At 36.6% G+C, this 21947-nt stretch overlaps 1 protein-coding gene across 9 annotated transcripts in view; it reads left to right on the top strand.

Annotated features, from left to right (window-relative positions):
• phf21ab (PHD finger protein 21Ab) overlaps positions 1 to 21947 on the top strand; it is a 37038-nt gene that overhangs the window by 5925 nt on the left and 9166 nt on the right. For 4 of the 9 annotated variants that reach the window (XM_030137545.1, XM_030137544.1, XM_030137551.1 and 1 more), the window contains exons 4-14: positions 232 to 321; positions 5318 to 5350; positions 5463 to 5528; positions 13041 to 13193; positions 14122 to 14358; positions 15705 to 15800; positions 17521 to 17862; positions 19541 to 19660; positions 19765 to 19816; positions 20031 to 20110; positions 20705 to 20765. In XM_030137545.1, coding sequence (XP_029993405.1) covers positions 232 to 321; positions 5318 to 5350; positions 5463 to 5528; positions 13041 to 13193; positions 14122 to 14358; positions 15705 to 15800; positions 17521 to 17862; positions 19541 to 19660; positions 19765 to 19816; positions 20031 to 20110; positions 20705 to 20765 — 1330 coding nt within the window. The remainder of the gene's footprint in view (positions 1 to 231; positions 322 to 5317; positions 5351 to 5462; positions 5529 to 13040; positions 13194 to 14121; positions 14359 to 15704; positions 15801 to 17520; positions 17863 to 19540; positions 19661 to 19764; positions 19817 to 20030; positions 20111 to 20704; positions 20766 to 21947) is intronic. The other 5 variants (XM_030137546.1, XM_030137549.1, XM_030137550.1 and 2 more) reach the window with 3 other exon arrangements.

Here is a 21947-nt window from a genome sequence, read left to right as displayed (position 1 = left end):
GTTTATCTGGACTTCCAGTGACCTCATTTGACCTTGACAGAATGGTCAGCATCTTACAGGAAGTCCTTATACAGTTGCTATGACAACAGCCATGACCCCCAGCCCCAAAGCTGCTGATTTCCGTCGAACTAGCTGTTTAGACATTTCTCCTTTGCTCGTGTATGTGTGTTTCTCTGACTTTGTGTGTGTTTTTATGTGTGTGTGTGTGCACATGTTTTTCTGCGTGTGCAGGCTGATCGATCGGCTGGCAGACTGACTGGATCCATGATGGAATTACAGACGTTACAGGAGGCTCTAAAGGTGGAGATCCAGATCCATCAGGTACGTTCTGTATCCAGGCTACTGGGTTACTGGGTTAGGAGAGAAAGGAGAGTTAGTAGCTTTAGTTCCCACTTTGACTTCAGTTCAATTCAAACTTAAATAAAGACCAAACAGGTCTAAGACCAAACTGAGATTGTGGACTATGAGCCAAATAATCTACATGCATTACACTCAATATGTGCATATTACACTTAACAGAAACTATAACTACTTTATTTCAAGTCAGTTTTATTCATTCAGAACAATAGCACAAAGTACAAAGGTATGCGACCCAGTGGTTATACAGTCTGTACAATACTTTTACATTTCTTACTTTTATTTAACAGAAAAGCACAAATATAAATAATGTTATTCTTAAATCTCGGAGCAACGTGCATATAAATGAAGTGGTATGCTTAACTGTAACTTATTTATAATTTACTTTCTCGGTGAAGTAGGTTTTTTTGGTCATATAAAAGCTACAGTTGATGTCCTGGAATGGTTTGCTTGGTCCACATCCCAGATATATTTACTTTTATTTTGTTTAAAAATGACTGAAACTGATCAAATCAATTAATACACATCCTGTTTTGATAGTGGAATTTTAAAGATGGCTGTTAAAGGGTTATTAATCCATGAAGACCCAAACATACATCGGCAACCGAAAGGATCTCCTGATCTGAAATGTTATATACCTGTTGTTCCACTAATCCTATCAATCCATGTAAATAATTGGTGTAAAATACAGTTATTCATCTTTTCATGGTCATCAGATATGAACCATTTGGACATTCAGAGGCTCTGTAGTTACCGTGGAAACACCAACATCTTCTACAACATTGATTCACCAGTAAAACCCATGGAGTTGGATCAATGACAGTGGATGGACACACGGGTTTTATGTTCAGTTAATGATATATTTTACTGAAAAAGTCACTTTTTCTTCAGTTTTCTCTGTTTTTGATTTAGTAACCCTCAACTTTAATCTGAGCTTTTATGAACATCTACATGATCAGTGAATTAAATATAGGAAAGCAGGTGATTTTCATTGAAAAATGCAAAATACAGAGCATAGTATTAGAATAAATGGTGATAAATCACTTAAGAACTATTAAAAATAGAGATAAAAAACTCATTTGGGAACTGTCACCAAAGTAGCACAGGGTCTTTATGGGTTAAGCTCTATGTAGAAATTTGAGGGAAAAAAATGGAAGATGAGTGAGAAGGACTGATGATGGGGAAACAGATGAATAAATTAATTAATAAAAATCAAATTAATGTATGTACATATGAAAGAAACAAATGAGATCTTATACACATGCAGGTCTAATGGTTCATATGGAGCGGGGCATTTATATATCGCGTATATCTTTACTATACATGTTTAAATCACTCTTTTCAACGATTAAAATGTGCTTCAGCCAAACAAAAATGTCTACTTCGATTAGTGCAATTTCTCTTTGAGCAGAAGGAAAAAAGGGGGAAAAAAAAGACATGTCTGTTTTGCAGTGAAGTTGAGTGTTATTTTTATCTCAGCGCTCGGTCACAGACAGTCTGCACTTTAAGCCACAACATGTAACTACAGCAATTATTAAAGTTAGCAGCAGTTTATATTTTTGTGTTGGAAATCTGATAACACAAAATCTGACACATCATAAATCCAATTGATCGTCCTAAAGCTTGTTATTGATCACTCTGGCAATTAACCCAGTAACTGTGCTGCAACTTGACTTTCTGATTGAAAAACATAGGGCACCAAGCAGTATTTTGCCTTAATACAGGTTAAAACTGAGCTTAATGATAGGTCTTGTGATTTTCTGTGCTTTTATTTTTGTTGTCAACAAATCCCAGCAATGAATTCATCCTATAAACAGTGTCGTCTAAGTACAAAAAAATCACTGTATTTGTTTGGTAATTGTGCAGCCAAATCAGTATGTTTGTCTCATATGATGTACGTAGCAGGTAGAATTAATAAACCATAGTGTGACTTTACTTTCACTTTTGTTTTTGAACTTATGAAACCTACAGAGGAATACTGAAACTATCGGTCTGTTTTTAAGATCTCTCATTGATGTAAAATCATGTTCAAGCCTTTGCCTCAGGATTGGATTTAAGCTTGAATTAGAAAAGCCTGTTTGGGTAGTCTGGTTAGTTGCGGGATTTATTTGGGCTTTGGGATTCATTCAGTTTGAGAAGTCACATTGCATGAGAGCATTGTTTGGACAAAAAGGCCCCTTATGTGTCTTTTGGCCTGATTTGTACCACTGTGTTTAGATCTCAAAATGTCACCCTGTTGATAGACAAGATGCAAAACAGTCAACTGATTACAGCAGAGAGAAATTAATCAGCCAAGCCACTCGGAGTGTAGAGGTGTGCGCTGAACGCTGCAGGTGAACCATCCTGCTCAGATATATTCATTTCAGACTTACTTGTCTGGAGACATGTTTTCCCTCTGATTTTATACTTTACTAATCATTTAAAGGATAGATTATCCTTGGTACCTTGAAAATCAAATCATCCACATGAGTCCACATGAAAATTAAATCATCAGTACAAGTCCACATGATCAGTTCCTTGCAAAATATAAATGACTCATTCTTAGCTAACAAACACAAAAGCATTCTTATTTTCACATGAAAGATAATCATGAATATTATATTCCTTTTCTGCAGTTCTGTCCTCCTATATTTTGTAGGATATATGAGGGGGCGGTTCATGCAGTCTGCAGTGTTGTACTTCCATTGTTCTGAATTAGCTCTGAGGGGCTGTTCACACAGAATACTTTAGGAGTCCACAAAAGTTTTTTTATTGTATGGGTATTTCATCTACATGGAACTGGCGTTTTGAGAACACACTATTTTTTTAACCTTAGTCACAGATTGAACAAATCTCAAAATCCATCCTTGCATTTTCATGTTTACAACCTATACACGTTTTCTTAAATAATGACATCATAGCAACACCTCCTCATAAACCGCATGCGCTAAACCTGCCACTAACAGCAATAATGGCAGATTTTAAAAATAATTTTCAAAATTGTGTTTGTTTACATGGCACAACTTTTATGCGCATGCTCCACATCTTCTCTGTTTTTGGTGCATTTTTGTGTCAGTGGTACAGCGTCACTTACAGGCCTGACATATGCTATAGCATTTTCAGTGGTTTTGTGTGCACATATTTCTTGAGACGAATGAAAAAGAAATAGATCGTTTTCATCCTCATGTGGCCCAAATTAACTTCTATTTCTTCTCCTTTTTTTATAGAGTGGTATCCAGTACTAAAAAGTGTATTTCCATTACCTGCTAGGATTGAGTGAGGACCAGACTTAATATTCCCTCACTCAAAAAAGCCAGATTGGACAAAACAAGCACTAATAAGAGACTTTGCTTATTTTTTGCAGCCACCATAGGGAGGAGTAAGATTAGGGTATTCAGTGATGGTTACAGTTCACAACTTTACCACTAGATGTCATTAAAGGTCACACATTGAAACTTGAACATTTGCAAAACAGTAAGCGCATTTCTGGAAACATACAGTTCCAAACAATTGATTAATAGTTTCAAACCTCCCAACCCAACTCCCACTACCCCCTAGAGCTCTGAAAACCTGACAGAAAACCAAGGTTCAGGTGAATATTCATGCCCCAATGAACACATGACAAAAATAAACATGGTAGTCAAAATACATAGTCATATTGTCAATATAGCACTGTGTGTTTGAAAATGCCCTTTTTTCTGTTTAGAATTTATCAATTTCAACATTTAAAGAATGTATATTACTTCCTATGAGAGACCGATTTGACAGGATTCACATTTATGCCTCTACTGTTTGTACTGTAATTTGTTGACAGACCATGTCTTTGTGATACAGAAAAAAAAAAAACACCAGACAGTTTTACAGCACTGCATACTACAAATAAAAAAAATACAAAATTAGAAACGTAAACAGAAGCAGCAGCCCTTAGGCAGAAATGTACTTTCAGCACTGTGTGGGGAATTGCAGTACAGACTTTGTACACATTCACCAGTCGATCTAACGCTTTACATTTTCCCTTTGTTTAAGTCAAGATTCACCTTAGAGAAAGGGATCAATTTAGGACACTTTCACACAAACACTAGAAAATAAATGTACAGGAATATGCTTGACAGACTATGACAACTGGTTCAACCATTTTATATTTAATGATGTAATCACACAGTGAACTAAGACTTAGAGGTTTTTAGGTTTAAGTCTATTCAGTATATTACAATTAGATCAACATGACAAGAATATGAGGCTGTTGTACATCGTCATTTGCATTAATGTGTCAAAGCTTTTGAAATTGGCTCAAAGCAACAACAAAAATGTTAAGGATCTTGAGATTGAGTAAATAATTTTAAGAATTCTAAGAAGCGACTGAGGAAAAAAACTCTAATTTAAGTAACTGATCAGTTGAAAAATAGTTAATACTATATTGATAATTTATTTGTCACTTGTTTTTAGTCAGTGCCTTCAAAATTTGGTGATTTGGTCTGTTTCTTTGTTGTACACGTGCAGTGACTGAAACAAGCTTTTAACATGAATGGGTAAATGCAGATAAGATAAATGTTTCTTTTTTTTTCAAATTTGACTGATTTTAATGGAATGAAAATAATACTCTGTTGTTCCCAGATAGATTTGTTAAGCCTGCTATCATGAATCAGTTTTACAACATAAAGACATACCATCGTCTAACATGTTAATTCAGATTTTTGATATTATAACTTGGTCAATTTAATTACAGATAGAGGTACATTATCACAGTTTTTAGAAAAAAATATCGACCTCTTATCTAATCATTCTACATTAGAGCCTTTAGAGGTTATGAATAATTATTTTATGTATTTGCCTTTATAATCAGTGTTTATGTCTATTACAAAAATGGTGTTTACTTTCTCACCAGTGCATGTTTCTGTTTTTAGTTCCTGATTGTGACCAGTAGATGTCACTATAATTAGATTTTTTTGTGTGTGTGACTTTGTTTTGTCTTGTTCTGTAGAAACTGGTTGCCCAGATGAAGCAGGACCCTCAGGTAACCCACTAATGTATTTACACGACTCAGCCTGCATGTACTGCACTGATACATAATTAAAGACTGAATTTTTTTCCACGAACACCACAACAACATTCGCTCTTCTTTCCAGAACGCAGATCTGAAGAAGCAGCTCCACGAACTCCAAGCGAAGATCACAGCGCTCAGTGAGAAGCAGGTACATGATTTCACTAAGTAACACACAAACACAGCTGCTTGGCAGAGTCTGTCGGCAGGAGAGAGGAGGGAGTCGGGAGGTAAAACAAGGAAGCTGCTCGCCTGTTTAGGAAGCACTGAGTTAACTACACACAAATCCAGTCCGTCAGCACCGTCCTGTCTGACAGACTTTGACTGGCAAGCAATCCACCGGTACCTAACATCTGAAGCCTCTTTTGATTCTGCACTCTTTATAAGCCTTTTTGTTGTTAACCATATTTTTTTTTGGCTTGTATTTTTATTTTTAACCACTTTCAACATGCTTTCTATTTTTATCTTCTCCCTGCATAACTTACAGTACTTGTTTTCATGTCCTCTTCATATACTCTTTGTAAGAGTTGTCTGAGGATAAGTGTGAGCATCTAGCTGCACAGTTGGATTAAACTCTTTTACAGTCCCTTCTAATAAAACTAAAACATATCATAATTTGCACAGATCCAACTGGATGCATCTGAGAAATTATCGGTGTAAAAACTGAAACATTGCTTTGAATTTGTGCACACTGACTTCTTTCAGAGACTTACTGTAACACTGTCTAAACACCGAATTACCCACGATGCTTTGACTGTCTCGTGACGCTGACATGCAAGTGGGATGTGAGCAGGAGAATAATGTTGACGTCTGAACGTATTTAGCACTGACAGAACAATGATAAACAGGCCTTCTTCAACCTGACAAGTGTGCCAATTACTGTCTGCAGCACCAGGGTTTCTTTCATTTTCATGGAGACATCAAGGAAAGATTTCAGTGTAATGCAGGGATTTGGGAAATCTTAAAAGCACAATTTACCAAAAGGCAAATGATCCTGACAAAATGACAAAATTCTGTAAAATTAAACACAGTCATTTTAGACAAACAGTAGTTTTGGTCAGACTAAATAATTCAGCTGGGTTTGTCTCTCCTCTGATATGTTACAGACCAAACAATTAACTGGCAGATTAATTCATAATAAATGTCCTTGTTTTTGAAGGTCTGAGTCTTAAAAACATGCAGGCTTTTATTTTTAATCAGTCCAGTTCATGTGACTCATGTGCTCTGAATGCAGCTGTCTGATTAGGACTGCCACTGACAATTATTTTTATTATCCATTAATTATCCATTGTGGCCTATGTTCATCAAGTTCTCTGTTTGATTTTTTAAAAATGAGCAGTTTGTTATATTCAGTTTGCTGAAGCCTGAAGTTGCATCTGTTTTTAGTTTGTTGGATTGAAAACACAATGCTACTCACTTTAGTATAAATTAAACAAAGCAGATTAGCAATCCCTTAGCTTTCAGATGCTTCAACAAAAAAAGTTAAAAAGTGACTATTTTATGTGACAATAATTGACTGAGGAATAACCTATCAATCTAAAAATGTTTTAAAGGGGTGATATTTTGCTAAACCCACTTTTACTACTCTTTGGTACATTTATTTGTGTATTTGGACCCTAATAGTTCATAATGTTTGATTTTGAACCCTCCAGGTGCTGCAAAACTATCTTTATATTCATTTTGGCAAAAATCAAGTGGATTTCTACAACCCGTTTTAATTACTTCTTAATTTGTTACATATTTAACTAGTTTCGCCACGACATTTGCACATATAAGGCCAAGACTTAAGACAAACATTTTTCCAAATATGCCATAATTGTTTGTCAGCAGCAGCAGTTGAAGTCCATACTGAAAATATGTCCAAACTTCGAGCTGATTACCTAAAATGTTCAGTTGTTGTTTGAACAGGACAGAGCAGCAAAGCCAACAACCTGGAGGGGGTGGGGCGTGAAGTGGCTCATTTGCATTTAAAGGACCAGCGCTCAAAACGACCTGTCTGGTGTCATTACTCAGAAATAGGATTGAAGATGGACCTGTGGAGTTGAATTAATGAAGAATTCAGACCCAAATATAGCATTTACAGTTTATGTAGACCACAGGGAAATGCTTTAAAATGCATAATTCTGTTTTAAAAAAGCAAAATATCACTCCTTTAAGACGTTCATTTGTATAAAATCTTGTCATTCGTGTGAACATGTTCAGACCTCAGCTGTTATTGAGGGACGGTTTATTATTACTGCACCTAAATATCAGTGCATTGCTATTGATATTTTTAATGTGATTTCTTCACATTTGCTCCAAGAATCTGAGTGGAAGCGCTGTAAACCAAATTAAAATTTTAGACCTTACAAAAAAGTTTCTATGCTTGGTTGCAGTAACATATAAAAAGTCCTACAAAGTCCAATAGAAACAGATTCACATAATTGTCAAATCACCTTAAATGTGAGCAGCAGGGAATCGCATAGAGTGAATGACATATGTCCTCGACTCCTACAAAAACAGAATCTATAATGTTTGCTGCTCTGGTTCCTCAGTCCACATGTCTATCATGCACTCGGGTCTTCCAGGATGTCTCCAACACTTGGATCACTTCCAACCTCTCAGGCCTTGTTTCTGTACAGTTTTTTATAAAGTACAGTTGTATCTACTTTTGAGGAAAAAAATACAAAAACCTGTAGGCTGGTTCTTTAATCATTGTACTCCCTTACTCTTAATTATCAGGGTGTTCACAGATCCCTAAAAGGTCTTAAAAGTCTTATCTTTGATTGTCTTACATTAAGGCCTTAATTATCCTTAAAATTGATCATTAATTCCTAAATCTGACACTAAATAATCTTTAAAAAAGCCACAAAGGCAATAAATTGTATTGCTATATGTGCTTTGGAAAACACTTGTCAAATTTTTAATTAGTGTTCAGCATTTTAGCATAATTAAAATTGTAGTGAGTGGACTCACCAATAATCCTTCATGGGTGGAGGGGTTCAGGTATGAGCTTTAGCAGCTTGAATGATGGTAGCAGAAACTTTCATGTAGAAATGGAAATGTAGCATTACGTAAATTCAAACATGGTTAAGGCTGGTTCTAGGTAATAACAATGAGGCCTGTTGTACTGTTATTTTAGTGAAGATAAGGTCTAAAATTTGACCAAAGTTGCCATGAGTAAATGTCTTAAAAAGTCATCAGTGTGACTTCCTCAAACCTGTCTTAAGCCTCCTGATGTTTGTTTCATATTAATTACTTCTGCATTCCGGTCAAACATAATCATTTGATTATAGCTGATTATAAACACGTTATAATAAATGTATTATCACTTAAGGCTATGTTATAATACTGTTAGGCCATTGCAAGTTTTGACTTTTTATGGCCTTTTAGACCTGATGCATACCACCTTTTATCACTTAAAAAGAAAAACAACACTTTGCATTTTTTAGTTGCGTTCATACTGTTTGATTTTATTGGTAAAAAGCACACTGACCAAAAACTACAGAGGAAAAGTTACTGCAAAATCTACATGTCAAATAATTCTTAATTTCAGATCAGCATTGGGTTGAAACACGAGTCTACAATTTCCTTTCCCAATTTTTCAAAAAATTCTATCAAAGCACTAAAATCCCCATTAAATTAGTTAATTCTGTGAGCACATACAGTCAGACCAGAGCATGTTGTTGCTCAAGATGTTTAAATACTTTCTGCAAGACTTGCTGTAACTTGGTGTTTGTAAATGCAAATGAGACTTTGGAGGTATTTCTGGGAGGACAAGTTTCAACCAGCCAAATACCTGCTGGTTGTTTTGCTACAACAGTTACATTATAGGATCTGTCTGCTTCGGAAAACATTGTGTCAGGCTACACTTTTGCTTCTAGATGTAAATAATGGTGGCTCTCTCACTGCTGCTAAATTTGCTTCCACCTGGTAGTTTTTTCCTGCATAAGCAAGCAGCAGCCCTAGTTTTTGTAAAACAAATGACACAAATCAGTTTGTTCATAAGTTATAAGTCACTCTTTCCAGTTGATTCAAATCATTTAGAGCTACAATGGTATGAAAGTTTCCACCTGGAAGAATGTGAAAAGTTCATCAAATCTAAAAAAAATTCATTGAAATCAGTACAATATTCTTTTAAGGTATTGTCGTAAACAATAATTGTCAAACAGTAATTGTCGTTACTTTTTTAGACATCTGTTGTAAAGATGGTGGCTGTGGTGGAATAAGTATTGAGGTTCTTTATCTAAATAAAGCCACTAAAACCAACAGTAAAATAATCCATCCACTATCGTAAAAGTTGTGCACTCAAAGCCTTACAAAAATAAAATATGTAAGTTTTATCAGCAAAATCTACCAAAAGAAGGAAAAGTAAAAATTGTCATCATATATAAAAATGGTGCCAATGTCAGTGATTCATTTTACTTCTGAATTAATGTGTGTGTTTTATTTTACCGCTGTAGATGTTGAAGGTTGGGCTCATTTGATCGTTCTAATTTACAGCAATACATCATACTCTAAAACAGGGGTTCCCAAAGTGGGGTACAGGTACTCCCAGGGGTAATTGGAAGAAGCCCAAGGGGTACTTGAAATTTTTGGGATAAAATACATTAAATAAGATACTGAATACAAAATAAATAATGAGAATTAATGCTGAAATACAAAACACAATAGATACATTCATGTAAAAGTTTTATAATAGTTTTTTTGTTAATCATCTTGTTTAAGTTTTGGTAACATTTTAAGAACATTTCTATTTTATATTATTCAAAATGAGTTTATTTGAGTAGCTAAGTAATTATTTTTTTGTTGATGAAAGGTTCCTCTATTAATTAATGACCAATTAATTTATTTTTCTTATCAATGAAAGAAGGCACTTTTTAGTTTATATTTTGGACACAAAATTTACTTTAAAAAATGTGTTATTTTTGTTATATATTACAGTTAAATTTCTGTTATTTGTTTACGAAGTTAGAAAATATAAACAGACACCTTTGGCACAGGAACAAATTTTGCCTAATTTTTTAAAATCCAAAATGCTGAAGTGAGAGTTGGGGGTACTTGGCTAAAAAGGTATATTTCAGGGGGTACTCCACTGTAAGAAGTTTGAGAACCACTGCTCTAAAAGATTCATCAAATGTTTGTAGCATCACTGTTCTGTGAACACCATGTATCTCAAGTCTACTTGTCAAAAGCTCAGAAAATAAGTCTATTTTCTGCTTTGTGACAATGCATTTTCATGCTAATTGAAGACAGTTTGTGAAGAGTTCATTTAACATAAGAAGGAGGACAGGTTTAAACTCAACCCATAAAAGAAGACTTTATCCTTCAGTTTGTCACAAACTTTCAGTGTAATTTTCTAGGTAACTACCCTCAGACTTCATTGTCTTAACCTTTAGTAGAAAATAGCTCCTGGTGGAAAGTGTTGCCAGGAACCATGCCCTGCTTATTGTTTCTGTTCTGTGCTATTTTTATATTTAAATAAAATTTTCATGCTTTGGGCATCACAGTCTTTCAAATCTGACTTCCTGTAAAGCTGCATATCAACCCAAAATCATTTGGCTGGGCAGATACCACCAGAGGTTAAATAATGTTTTTTGTGATTTGGGTGCACTGATAAGACCAGCCAGCGAGTCAGAAGTCTAATCCTGTGTGATAAAAAGCCCCTCGGCGGTTATCAACATATAAAGTTTACACATTATTAGGATGACTGACTGCAGGCTGCAGGTCAAACGGCTCTCAAGAAGGGGAACCAGGGCACATTTCAGTCTGGTTTCTTTTTGTAATAGTGTGTCATTGCATTAAGTTGCTGGTAGAGAGTCAAGTGTTGCTAAGCAACAGATGGGCTTTATCTTTTGATTCTGAATTCATACGTCAGTGCTGGTTTTGTGTGTGTCAATGTGTGTGTGCTGATTGTCTGCATGACCTTCTGGTTCTGTACTACATTACAGTGTGGAAGTTGTTATTGTTTGATATAATCTCTTCAGTTTTATAATGAGTTGCCTTGTGTACTGCAGTTTGTGTGGCAGCCAATCAGTTCAGTTCAGAGACTGAAGCAGGGCTGAGTGCTGCAGCTGCAACATTATTGATTACTGCTCATTTCAAAACAATAACTCAGTGTTTTCTACTGTGGATTTGTTGTCAGATGTTTAATTTTTGGTTTGCCTTTTAAAAATGCTTGATGCAGCAGTTCTGAGAAGCTGTTCTTATTATACAACCTTCCATAATATAGATTTGTGAGTGCTGCAGTGTAATGGAATGTATGTATCTCAACTTCACTTTTTGTTCTTTCTTCCTTTTAAATTAAAAAAGCCTCCTGTGTACCGATGTTGTAAATTAGTATTAAGCTACAAACACTTGCAATGCATCTGCTGTGAGGGACAATGACAACAGCTCCAAAGAGAAGCTAATGCACAAGTATTGTAGAGTGTTATACTGCTCATGACCATGACGTGCTGGTTAGGCACAGCTCTAATATCCCTGTTAAGTCACTCAGTCCACCCAGGGGTTCGCCAGGATGGTATGAACCAATTGCTCAAGAAGAGTGATGATAATGCTCTTGAGATCAACACAATTAAAATGGAATAAATTGTATTTGCTTCAACATTTGACTCAACTAAAATTCCTATTGTTATTCATAATGAAAGAACCAGGCAGGTATTTAAATACAAATACTTGGTGTAAGCACAGACCATCTGTTATTCTGGAGAGGGCCCTACAATTTTCCCTGCAAGAAGACAAAACAAATTTATTTTCTTCACCACCTGAGGTCTTTTGTCTTTCACATGTAATCATGTGCTCAAAGATTGTAGACGAACCCCCCGAAACAATATGAATGAGCCTACCACACCAACATGTCAAGAGCTTAAACCCTAAACACGTTCTCAGGAGTGAATATGATTTAATACCACCATACCACAGGTACAGGGTTACCCAGTTTAATAAGGTTAGACTGAAATAGTCAAATTAAATCTAATGCTTAATTCTGAGTCTTGAATATTTTCTGCTGTGATTATATTGTTACATTGACCCATAAAGACCCAAACATCCACCGGCAACCAAAGTCTTTTACTGATCTAAACTGTTTAATAACTGTTGATCCATTAATCCTATCAATACATGTACATAATTGGTGTAAAATACAGTTTATCATCTTTTCATTGTCATCAGATATGACCCATTTGGACGTTCAGAGGCTTCATAGTGAACGTGGAAACACTGTCATCTTCTACAACACTGATTCACCAGTAATGACAGTGGATGGAGACACTTGGTTTATTTCCAGTTAATGATATATTTTACTAAAAAACTCACTTCTTCAGTTTTCTGTTTTGATATAATAACCCTCAACTTTATTTTTAGCTTTAATGAATCAGTGAATTGAATATAGGAAAATACCTGATTTACACTGAAAATATGCAACATACAGAGGATGATATTTTAATAAAATGGTGATACATCACTTAAGAAAGGTGAAATAGAGAAAAACTCATTTGGGAACTGCCACAAAAGTCACACTTGGTGTTTATGGGTTAAATGTCTTGTGTTATTTTTTGTCATCTCTGTAATGTTTCAAATGGAGCTGCAGCAATGGAAGAAAACTTTCAGAGATAATCTGTCATTAAAGTATCATCATTACCATCTGAGTGTAAACTGATGAGGCCCTCTGTTCTGTAACTTTCAGAAAAAGGTGGTGGAACAGCTGAGGAAGGAGCTGTTGGTGAAGCAGGAGCCAGAGGCCAAGCTGCAGCTGCAGGTCCAAAGCCCTCCAGTAGGCGGCGACATCAAGCCGGCCAACCTGCTGCAGACCCAGCAGGTAACGGGAGGACTGCAGCAGGTAGAGCACGCACACACAACCACCACAACTGCTGCTACAAACACATGTGAAGACAGATTTGATCCCCCGGACAATAACATATACTGACATAAAACGAAAGGAAATAAGATTAAAATCATTTCCCTTGGATTAAGGCCCAAACAGAGATTATATCCTGAGTGTTTCAGTAACTGTTATCGGCTGGTAGCATTCTATATAATACTTTATATTTTAATGTTGCTAACATGATTAAAAAAAAAAAAACAGACCAGGGAATGTTAAACATGAAGAGGTGGATTAACCCATGATTGGTTTTGGTTATTTTGGTAGGATTTAAGACAAGGAAAAATACCTTTTTATATCTTTTACTTTCAAGCAAATACTATTGTCACTCTGAAGCACCATTTAAAATCTAAGAAAAAGTATCTATTAGATGCATTTAACTGAAGAATGAAATTGATCATTTTGCATTAAAAGTGGGTGATACAGATACCAGTATTTAGCAGTTTGTCCAATAGCTGATGCTTATACCAATCTTATTTTCAATTTGTATGTTGTGTTTTTGTTGTTATTTAATTATTTATTTTCCTTTCATGACAAGGGAACAAAGAAGTCTTCATTATAAAAAATAATTGAACTTTTTCATGCCAAGTCTCCATTATAAAAAAATAATTGAACTTTTTCATGCCAAGCCGAGCACTAATTCAATCATACAAACTTATGAAACAACCTTTAATATAACACAACAGATAAATATGAGCCACTGTCATCATTGAAATGCCATATTAATTTGGTTGCTACCTGGTAACAGTAAAAAAGATAGGTGCTGTGCATCCCAACTAAACTGGTTTACTTCCAAGTACTACATTATAGAACAAAGTACCATGTTATAAAACTCGGTTAAATAACTGTATAAGACAATCAGAGTGGGTTTTTTTGCCCCCATCAGACCCTGACGGTCACGCCGGTCCTCACCACGAAGACTCTACCTCTGGTGCTCAAAGCTGCCGCCACGCCCACTCTGCCCGGCTCAGTCCTGCCACAACGCCCTCCCACTGTTGCTATGGTAACCACAGCTATCACCAAACCCGACTCGCAGAACACCCCCATCAACCTGCAGGTGGCCAGCAAGCTGACCAATCAGAGTTCGGAGCCTGTGCGACTGGTTTCCAAGAACGCCATGGTGGTAAGACTTGTGTTGTCGTCCTGTCATCTATCAGCGCCTTCCTGTAATTATTGAACAGTATGTGTTGTCATCTATTGAGCTGAGAAGAGTTTAGACTCATTTTGACATCTGTGTGTAGGGGAGGTTTGAGACTTAAAGTGATGGTTATTCTCTGGAAAGTGCTTGAGCAGGCTGTGGCGTGAGTGGTGGCCATATTGACACACCATTAGCAGTCCTCTGACCACAGTCCTGTGGGTCCAGTAAATGTCACAGAACCACATGTTTGTGCGAAATAACAGAGGTCACATAACTCAGAGCCCTGAACAATATACGTACTAGTGTTCAGATGTCCATATGAGCTCTGGAAGAGGTTTTGCTCGCCATAGTGATTCCCCCTGTTTGTACCAGATATTGAACAATCCCCAATCAGCGCACGTCCAATGTAACTAATGGTGAACAGAATCCAGACTCTTAATGCTATGTAATTATTATTATCTAAATATATCCAGCATCAGCCTAAAGTTGGACAAATCAAGTGTGTTTCTTCCAAAGTCACATTTCTTGGTTGCAGAATTCTTCTTATAGTTACTTTCTTCTGCTGCTCAGCAGGAAAACAAATTGATTGATTGTCTGTTGTTAAGCCTTTGTGTGCTTAAATCTGCTACAAAAAACTTAATCTTGTCCCTACATTAATACATTCACTTTGATTTTTAGAATTTTTTTAGGCATTAATCATGTAGCTTTAATCTGTATTCAACTTTTGTACAGCATAAATTACACCTGAGTGAAAATCAGCTGACAGTCATGGCAGGAATAAAGCTGATTAATAAGATATATAATTTAAGATAGCAAATACTCAAAGTATTCAACTTGAAAACATCTGTTTTGTTTTTATGTTGTTATGAAAAAGATGGTATTTACTTGTAACTTTACATGGATGTGAGTATGAAGTGTTATAAAAGTATTTAATTAATAGAGACTTTTAAGGGAATTTTACTGTTTTCTGATTGTTTACATCTATAATTATATCTGCCTGTGGAACAGTAATAATAAAAAACTTCAGATAATCATCAAAAATAGTAGTCCCGAAGATACAGTTGTTGCAAGAGCTTGTGTAAGGCTTTCACTTTACCACTGTACTCTTAAAGGTATCTGTTGTTGTGCACAAACATTTGTTCATGTGTCACTTCTGACTGATGCAGCTGTTAAAGCCTGAGTCGTGAGAATCCTGTAGATACTGGAGATGTGAACTAACAACAGTGGACACACATGACAATCAAACCACAGGAGACATGTCAGTCAAATAGCAGCAGACATGTCAGTCTAACAGCAGCACAGATCCACAATCTGATGTGGTTTTGTCTCAGGTGCAGGCCACCACCACCACCACCGCCCAGCCAATCAAAGTTCCTCAGTTTGTCCCTCCTCCTAGACTGACGCCTCGACCCACCTTTCAGCTACAGGTGCGTCCCTGTAAGACCCGCCTCCAAACCCTAATCCCCCACAAATCAGTGTGTGTGGCCCACATGAGGTGACTTGCTCACTCTCCAGCAGAGGGCAGGAGTGCACCAAAGCAAACACTCATGCCTTGTTCCGTGGCACTAAAACATTGTTTTCTCTGTGCTGCCTCTACTCATCTCTACTCCTCTCGTTGTGCTTTTTTAATTTCCCAACTGACCTGTGAACAGGTTTTTTTTTTTTTTTGAAGGTTTCCTGCCTGTGTATGTATGTGAGTGAGCGCGTGTGTGCGTGCGTGTTTTTGCATTTTGTGATGAGAGCTTGTTTTCCTGCAGCTTTTTGGTATTTTGTGTTCCTGGCTGTTGGTGTGTTTTAACCCTTTAAATGGACAAATCCTGGTAATGTTTGCCTGTGCTGAGTAATGTCACTGGGAGCTCTGGCTGGTTCACTGTCTGTGCAGATGGTCAAACATAGTAGCATTAAAGTTTTATTTACATCGTCCAAAAACACAGATCATTACTGAGAAGGGTTTCCGGAACATTTCCCATCCAAAGCCTTTAATTTTCAAAAGAATCGAGTCCTTTAAAAACCTGTTTTTATCAATATTAAGTGGAACAGCATATTAAGCAGAATGGTTAGGAAGAGTAGGGGAGACACAAGGACAGATAGTACATAAAAATAACAATCAAAAAAATATAAAACAAAATAAAAACAGGTAGGTAAATATATGAGAAGTCCACTGAGAGTGGGTTTTATAAAGGCTAGGATTATAACATTTGTTTGGATTTAAAAAAACAAAAAACAAAAAATGGAGTAGGCTACATGTTGGTTGTCTGCTGTTCCAACATTTTATCCTGGATCTTCAACAATGCTTTGTGGGTTATTTTCATTGAATGGAGAACTTCAATCTCTCACACATTTATTGTTGCATCTACCCCATCTTTAGAGATCAGGAAAAATAGCAAAGAGTGCACTGACTGAAGGCAACATGGATCGATTAGTTAGTTGAACTGTTGAATTAATATTAAATGTAGATTATGACCCAGAGGACATTGAGTCCACAAGTTGTGATGTGAAAAGTTTTAAAAACTCATCAATCCCTTCTAAGAGACCCTTAGATGGGAGTAAAGAGTTTCTCATTTTAGGATTTTGTACATTTGTTAGTATGCTGTATACTCTAGGATAATCATTTGTGCATGCAGAAGGTTTCAGTCAGTGTTTTTGCAATGATTAACCACTCCTGGCTAAAACTTTATAATTTCTTAATCAGTAAATCTGTCCACCAATGGATAATTGGTAATTATTGTAATTAGAACTTAAAATGCTAATATAATGTACTCAGATATCAGACTGCCATTAAAGATGGGATGGGAATCCTGATGTATTTTTTAAAGTACCTGATTTTCTGAATAATTGTTGCTAATTATTTTTTTTGTTTGACTAATGAATTCATGTTACAGCTTGAATAGTATTGGTACAGCCTATGTAATTAGAGTAGGACCAGTATGAGTATTGGTAGTAGTTTACTGGTGTACTGGATAAACTGTGTTGGAAGTGTTTGTAACTGTCCTGTAATATCAGTAACTAGTGGCTGTAGTTGTAGTAGTAGTGGTTCAATGAATAGTACTAGAACAGTCCATGTGAGGCAGAGCACCACAGTAGCATTACGCAGCAGTGTCTGGTCATTTTGGTGCTTTTCTCTGATTGGCTGTCTGCCATTACCAGGTCAGGCCAAAACCGGCCACACCCACCAATATCCCCATCGCTCCAGCCCCTCCCCCGCCCATGATGGCGGCTCCTCAGCTGCTCCAGAGGCCCGTGATGTTGGCTACAAAGCTGTCCTCGTCATTGCCGTCGGCAGCTCCCATCCATCAGGTCCGCATCGTTAACGGACAGCCCTGCAGTAAGACTGGCACCACTCCTCTGACGGGTATCGTCATCACCACACCGGTCTCTGCTACCGCCACCCGCCTCGCTAGCCCCGCCCAAGCACCTAACCCTGCCCCCATTCCTACCCCAACTCCAGTCCAGCCGATTCAGATCAGCAGCCTGACCACTGACCCCAAGGTAAGAAGTCACAACAAACCAGTCCCACACACATAATCATGTAACATTTACCTGTCTGTACATGATCCTATTGTATGTAAAAGATTCTGTAATGATATTAAAATCTACACGTTTTCAGTGGGTACGTTGATTGGTGATTCTATTTTAAAGTTAAAGTTGTATAACTTCAGCAAAAGTACAAAATACGACCAAGACAGAATCAGTAAGCAATAATGCAAACTTTGCAGCACTCTTGCTGATTTTATCACACCACACCCGACTGGTTTGCTACATTGAGATAAAGTGGTAACTCACCTCAGAGATGAAAAAAAATACTACTTTAATGTTAAATGTGTAAGTGCAGGTTCAATGCGGTCTGGCTTGAAAACAGCTCATACAGTACTGAGTTGAAGCCTGCTGCCTTGTGCACCATGTACAAGAAAACATTCACTCATTCAGCTTAATCTTCTTTTTGTTTTTTCTGCCAGTATGGATGTGAAATGGGTGTAACTTGTTGGAACCTGCAGAAATTTAAGTCAGTTGTTTTTGTGTGAAAATCAGACAGACACTTCATCAAGTTTTTTGCTTAAAAGTCTGGTGTCACAAACCCATTTCAACTTCTGCAATTGACACAAAATGAACAGAAGATTGTCCTGGCCAAGACAGGCAGTTTTAAATGAAAAACCTGTTTAAAACAATGAAATCATGAATAACATTACAGAAAAAACTGAATTAAATAATAATAAATCACAACACAAATTGTAGAAATTTATATATTCTTGCTTCTCAGCCTCTCTGAGCTTTTCTGTTTTTAAAACATCAATACTGAACAATGTGGTATTAAAAATAGTCTTCCTTTGCTGATCAGTGCATGCATTTATCATATCTACTCCAAATATGGTGCAAATTGGAGCCTGTTGATTCATCTGCAGTGATGGAAAATGTGATATTTTATGCTGTGGTAGTTGCAGAAGTGAACATGCTTTGGGCTGTCGACTGTGAAGAAAAATAAAAAGCAAGCATCAACATGACTTATTGTTGCTCATACGTCACTGTGTTGTTTGTTTGCTTTTTCGGGGGGGGGGGGGGGGGGGGGGGGGGTTACTCCTCCAATTTCCTTACATTAAGCGATTCTAAATACTTCAAGCCTTTAGGACCAATAGATAATTTTTTTTAAATTTTTTTTTTACAGTACATACAATCTTTGAATTCTGTTAAATACTCAAAAAGCAATTAGTGCAGTTCCGTACACATTAATCTTCTTAGGGTTAGGGTTATGGTAATGCTCTTGTATAGCATGTTCCTCTCCAAACATGATTAATAATACTTTATGCTTTCATATAAGATTGGCAGTCTTACTTAGATCAGGAGTTTCTGTTCCATGCTATTTTTGTGAAGGGCACCCTGACAACCCTCTGAAGTTTTTGTATAGTAATAAAATACAGAGGTTCCTGTTTAGTATAGAATAAATATCTGTTTAAATACTAATTTAAAAGACTTATTATTAGAAAGGTACATTAAAAGGATGTTTTTCTACTTCTACAAACATCAGGTATGGGTTTTCAGACTAAAATGAGCTGCTACTTTTGCTGCATTTCCAGAGCTCTGAAGGACCTCATTTGTCTGTAATTGAATCCTTCATGCTCTGCTTCTTTGTCCTCTTGTCTCCCCCTCCTCCTCTTCCTCTTCCTCCACCCAGCAGACTGTTAAAACAGGAGGAGGAGCTGAGCAGAAGGCCGTTGTCAGCCGCCCCTCTTCCTCCACCCCTCCCTTGTCTCCACCTCCACCTCCCAGACCCAAGAAGGAGGAGAACCCAGAGGTATTGACGGCTCTGTGTTGTTTGACACATACTTTTTTGGGTTCAGTGTCTTTTATGTGGTAGAAGTCCAATAAAATAAAAAACTATACATATTTCTCCTCTAGAAACTGGCCTTCATGGTGTCTTTGGGCCTTGTAACACATGACCACTTGGAAGGTAAGTGGTGGTTTGTAAAACTAGAGGATCCCTCTTTTCCTCTCTTCATGTTACACCTTAGGTTGACTCTTCATTGGGTAGATTTTTACTTTTTTTTTCTTTTTTTGTTGTTAAACTGTTAACAGTTCAAATTCTCCAAACAACCTTAAACAGTACAAATATATTACCTTTTTGTTTGTTACATATAACTAATAAACTGAACATTTACTTGCAGAAATTCAGAGCAAAAGGCAGGAGCGGAAGCGGCGAACAACAGCCAATCCTGTGTACAGTGGCGCTGTATTTGAGCCTGAGGTATGTACTCAAAATAAAAAATACAACTCTACATTTGTGTAAATATTTATAACACCTTTGTGCTTTCTATTTCCAATTGTAGTAGAGTTGCCAGAATCTCAATTTTGGCTTCAAAGTAATTTAAGACAGTATGAAAGAGAACAAAAATGTAAACTTTATATTAGAACAATAATATTGGTCTGTTGAAATGTTTATTTATTAAAACATGAACCTGCAAGAGATCAGTTCAGGTCATCTCTGTCCATTATTTAATCATCACTTCATGTCTGAGTTGTAAATATATGCTAAAATAGACAAATATTTAGTTGACTCAAGAACAAATAAAGCAAATTATATATCTTAAAGCAAATCTCGAGGTTTGTTGTTTTTAATTAGTTTCAGACTTTACTGTTCTTTACATCCATGACTTTTTTAACTCACTTTATGAGATTTGTCAGAGAAAGTGTGTTTTCACTGAAATAATAGAGGAAAAAATTGTTCTCTTGAGTTAGTACATGTACACTCATGTATCTGGATGTCTGTCAGTAAAATATTCCTTTATCATCACATCACAATTATACTTTATTCACCTGTTTTTTCCCCTTTGTGTTTCAGAGGAAAAAGAGTGCAGTGAGTTACCTGAACAGCCCTCTACACCAGGGGACCAGGAAGAGAGGTCCGTATGACATACTGGTCTACTTGTCAAAGACCAGTGTGAACTGGTAGAAACAGACTAGAGACTCAGTCATGGATTTAAGCGAAACTCAGGGGGAGAGAAAGGGAAGATGGTTAAATAAGTTTACAGGGGAGTTGATGTGAAGTTTTATTACAGCTTGTAGAGAAGTACAGTAGAGACCAGTAGATGCAAGAGGAGAAACTAATTACTAGTAAATACTAATACATTGCTGTGGAATTAGTCTTTCCTCCTTTTCCTGCTTGCTGAATCCTGTCGCTTCAGTCAGATTTGACTTCTAAAGCTGGATTTATACTTGTTTATCAGAGCCCTGCAGAGACTCTGAAGCTGACATGAACCATGTCAAAAAATGTGACAGGATACAAAGACTTACTACAACAGATCACGTTAGAGAAAGGCTCTGTTCCAAACACCTTGATGAACAAGTATAAATCTGACTTACCTTTCACACTTGTTTTCTTCTCTGGATATTTCTTGAAAGGCGTCTGCAGAAGTGTAGAATTCACTAGCTGAAGCAGAGGTACTTAATGCCTCATAACTTTACTCATCAAAAATGAATGATCCAGTGGTTTTGAATGTATCCTGTGGTTTTATACTAAGAAAAATAAAACTAAATCCACATCTTTTGAGAAAACTGACACGACTCAGGGGAAATAACATGACATAAATAATATTAAGTGGCTTTTACTATCTCACATCACAAATTTCTAACATCCACTTATATGTTGACTCCTATTACATAACAATTTAACATCTAACTCTATGTAGAAATAATTTTTAACACAAAACAGTAAAATCTGAATCATCCTGTAGAGCTCAGTGTCAGATTTATCACACCGGTGTCCTTGTGTTAATAAACTCAGTGATTTGATTCTCTGAATAACCAGGGCTGCAGCCGTCATGAACAGTGAGGTCATGTCCTCTATATTTGGTCTATGAGGGACATTATTTTAAGATTAAAAATACACATGGATGGTATTTTACACCTGCATTGCAGTACTCAGAAAGAAAATAGCTGAGTAATCATTGCAGAGATCTTTTTATCAACTCTAGATTGAGTTCTGTACAAGAAATACTTTGATGTAGTTTTTGATTTGTTTGTTAATGACATGTCTCGGTCTCATCTTTAGAAAAGACAGAGAAATGATGTGGATACCTATAATG

Source organism: Sphaeramia orbicularis, chromosome 6 (assembly GCF_902148855.1).
Source record: "Sphaeramia orbicularis chromosome 6, fSphaOr1.1, whole genome shotgun sequence".
NCBI lineage: Eukaryota > Metazoa > Chordata > Actinopteri > Kurtiformes > Apogonidae > Sphaeramia > Sphaeramia orbicularis.
The sequence above is the reverse complement of the archived record's forward strand: the minus strand, read 5'-3'. Positions and strand labels throughout refer to the sequence as shown.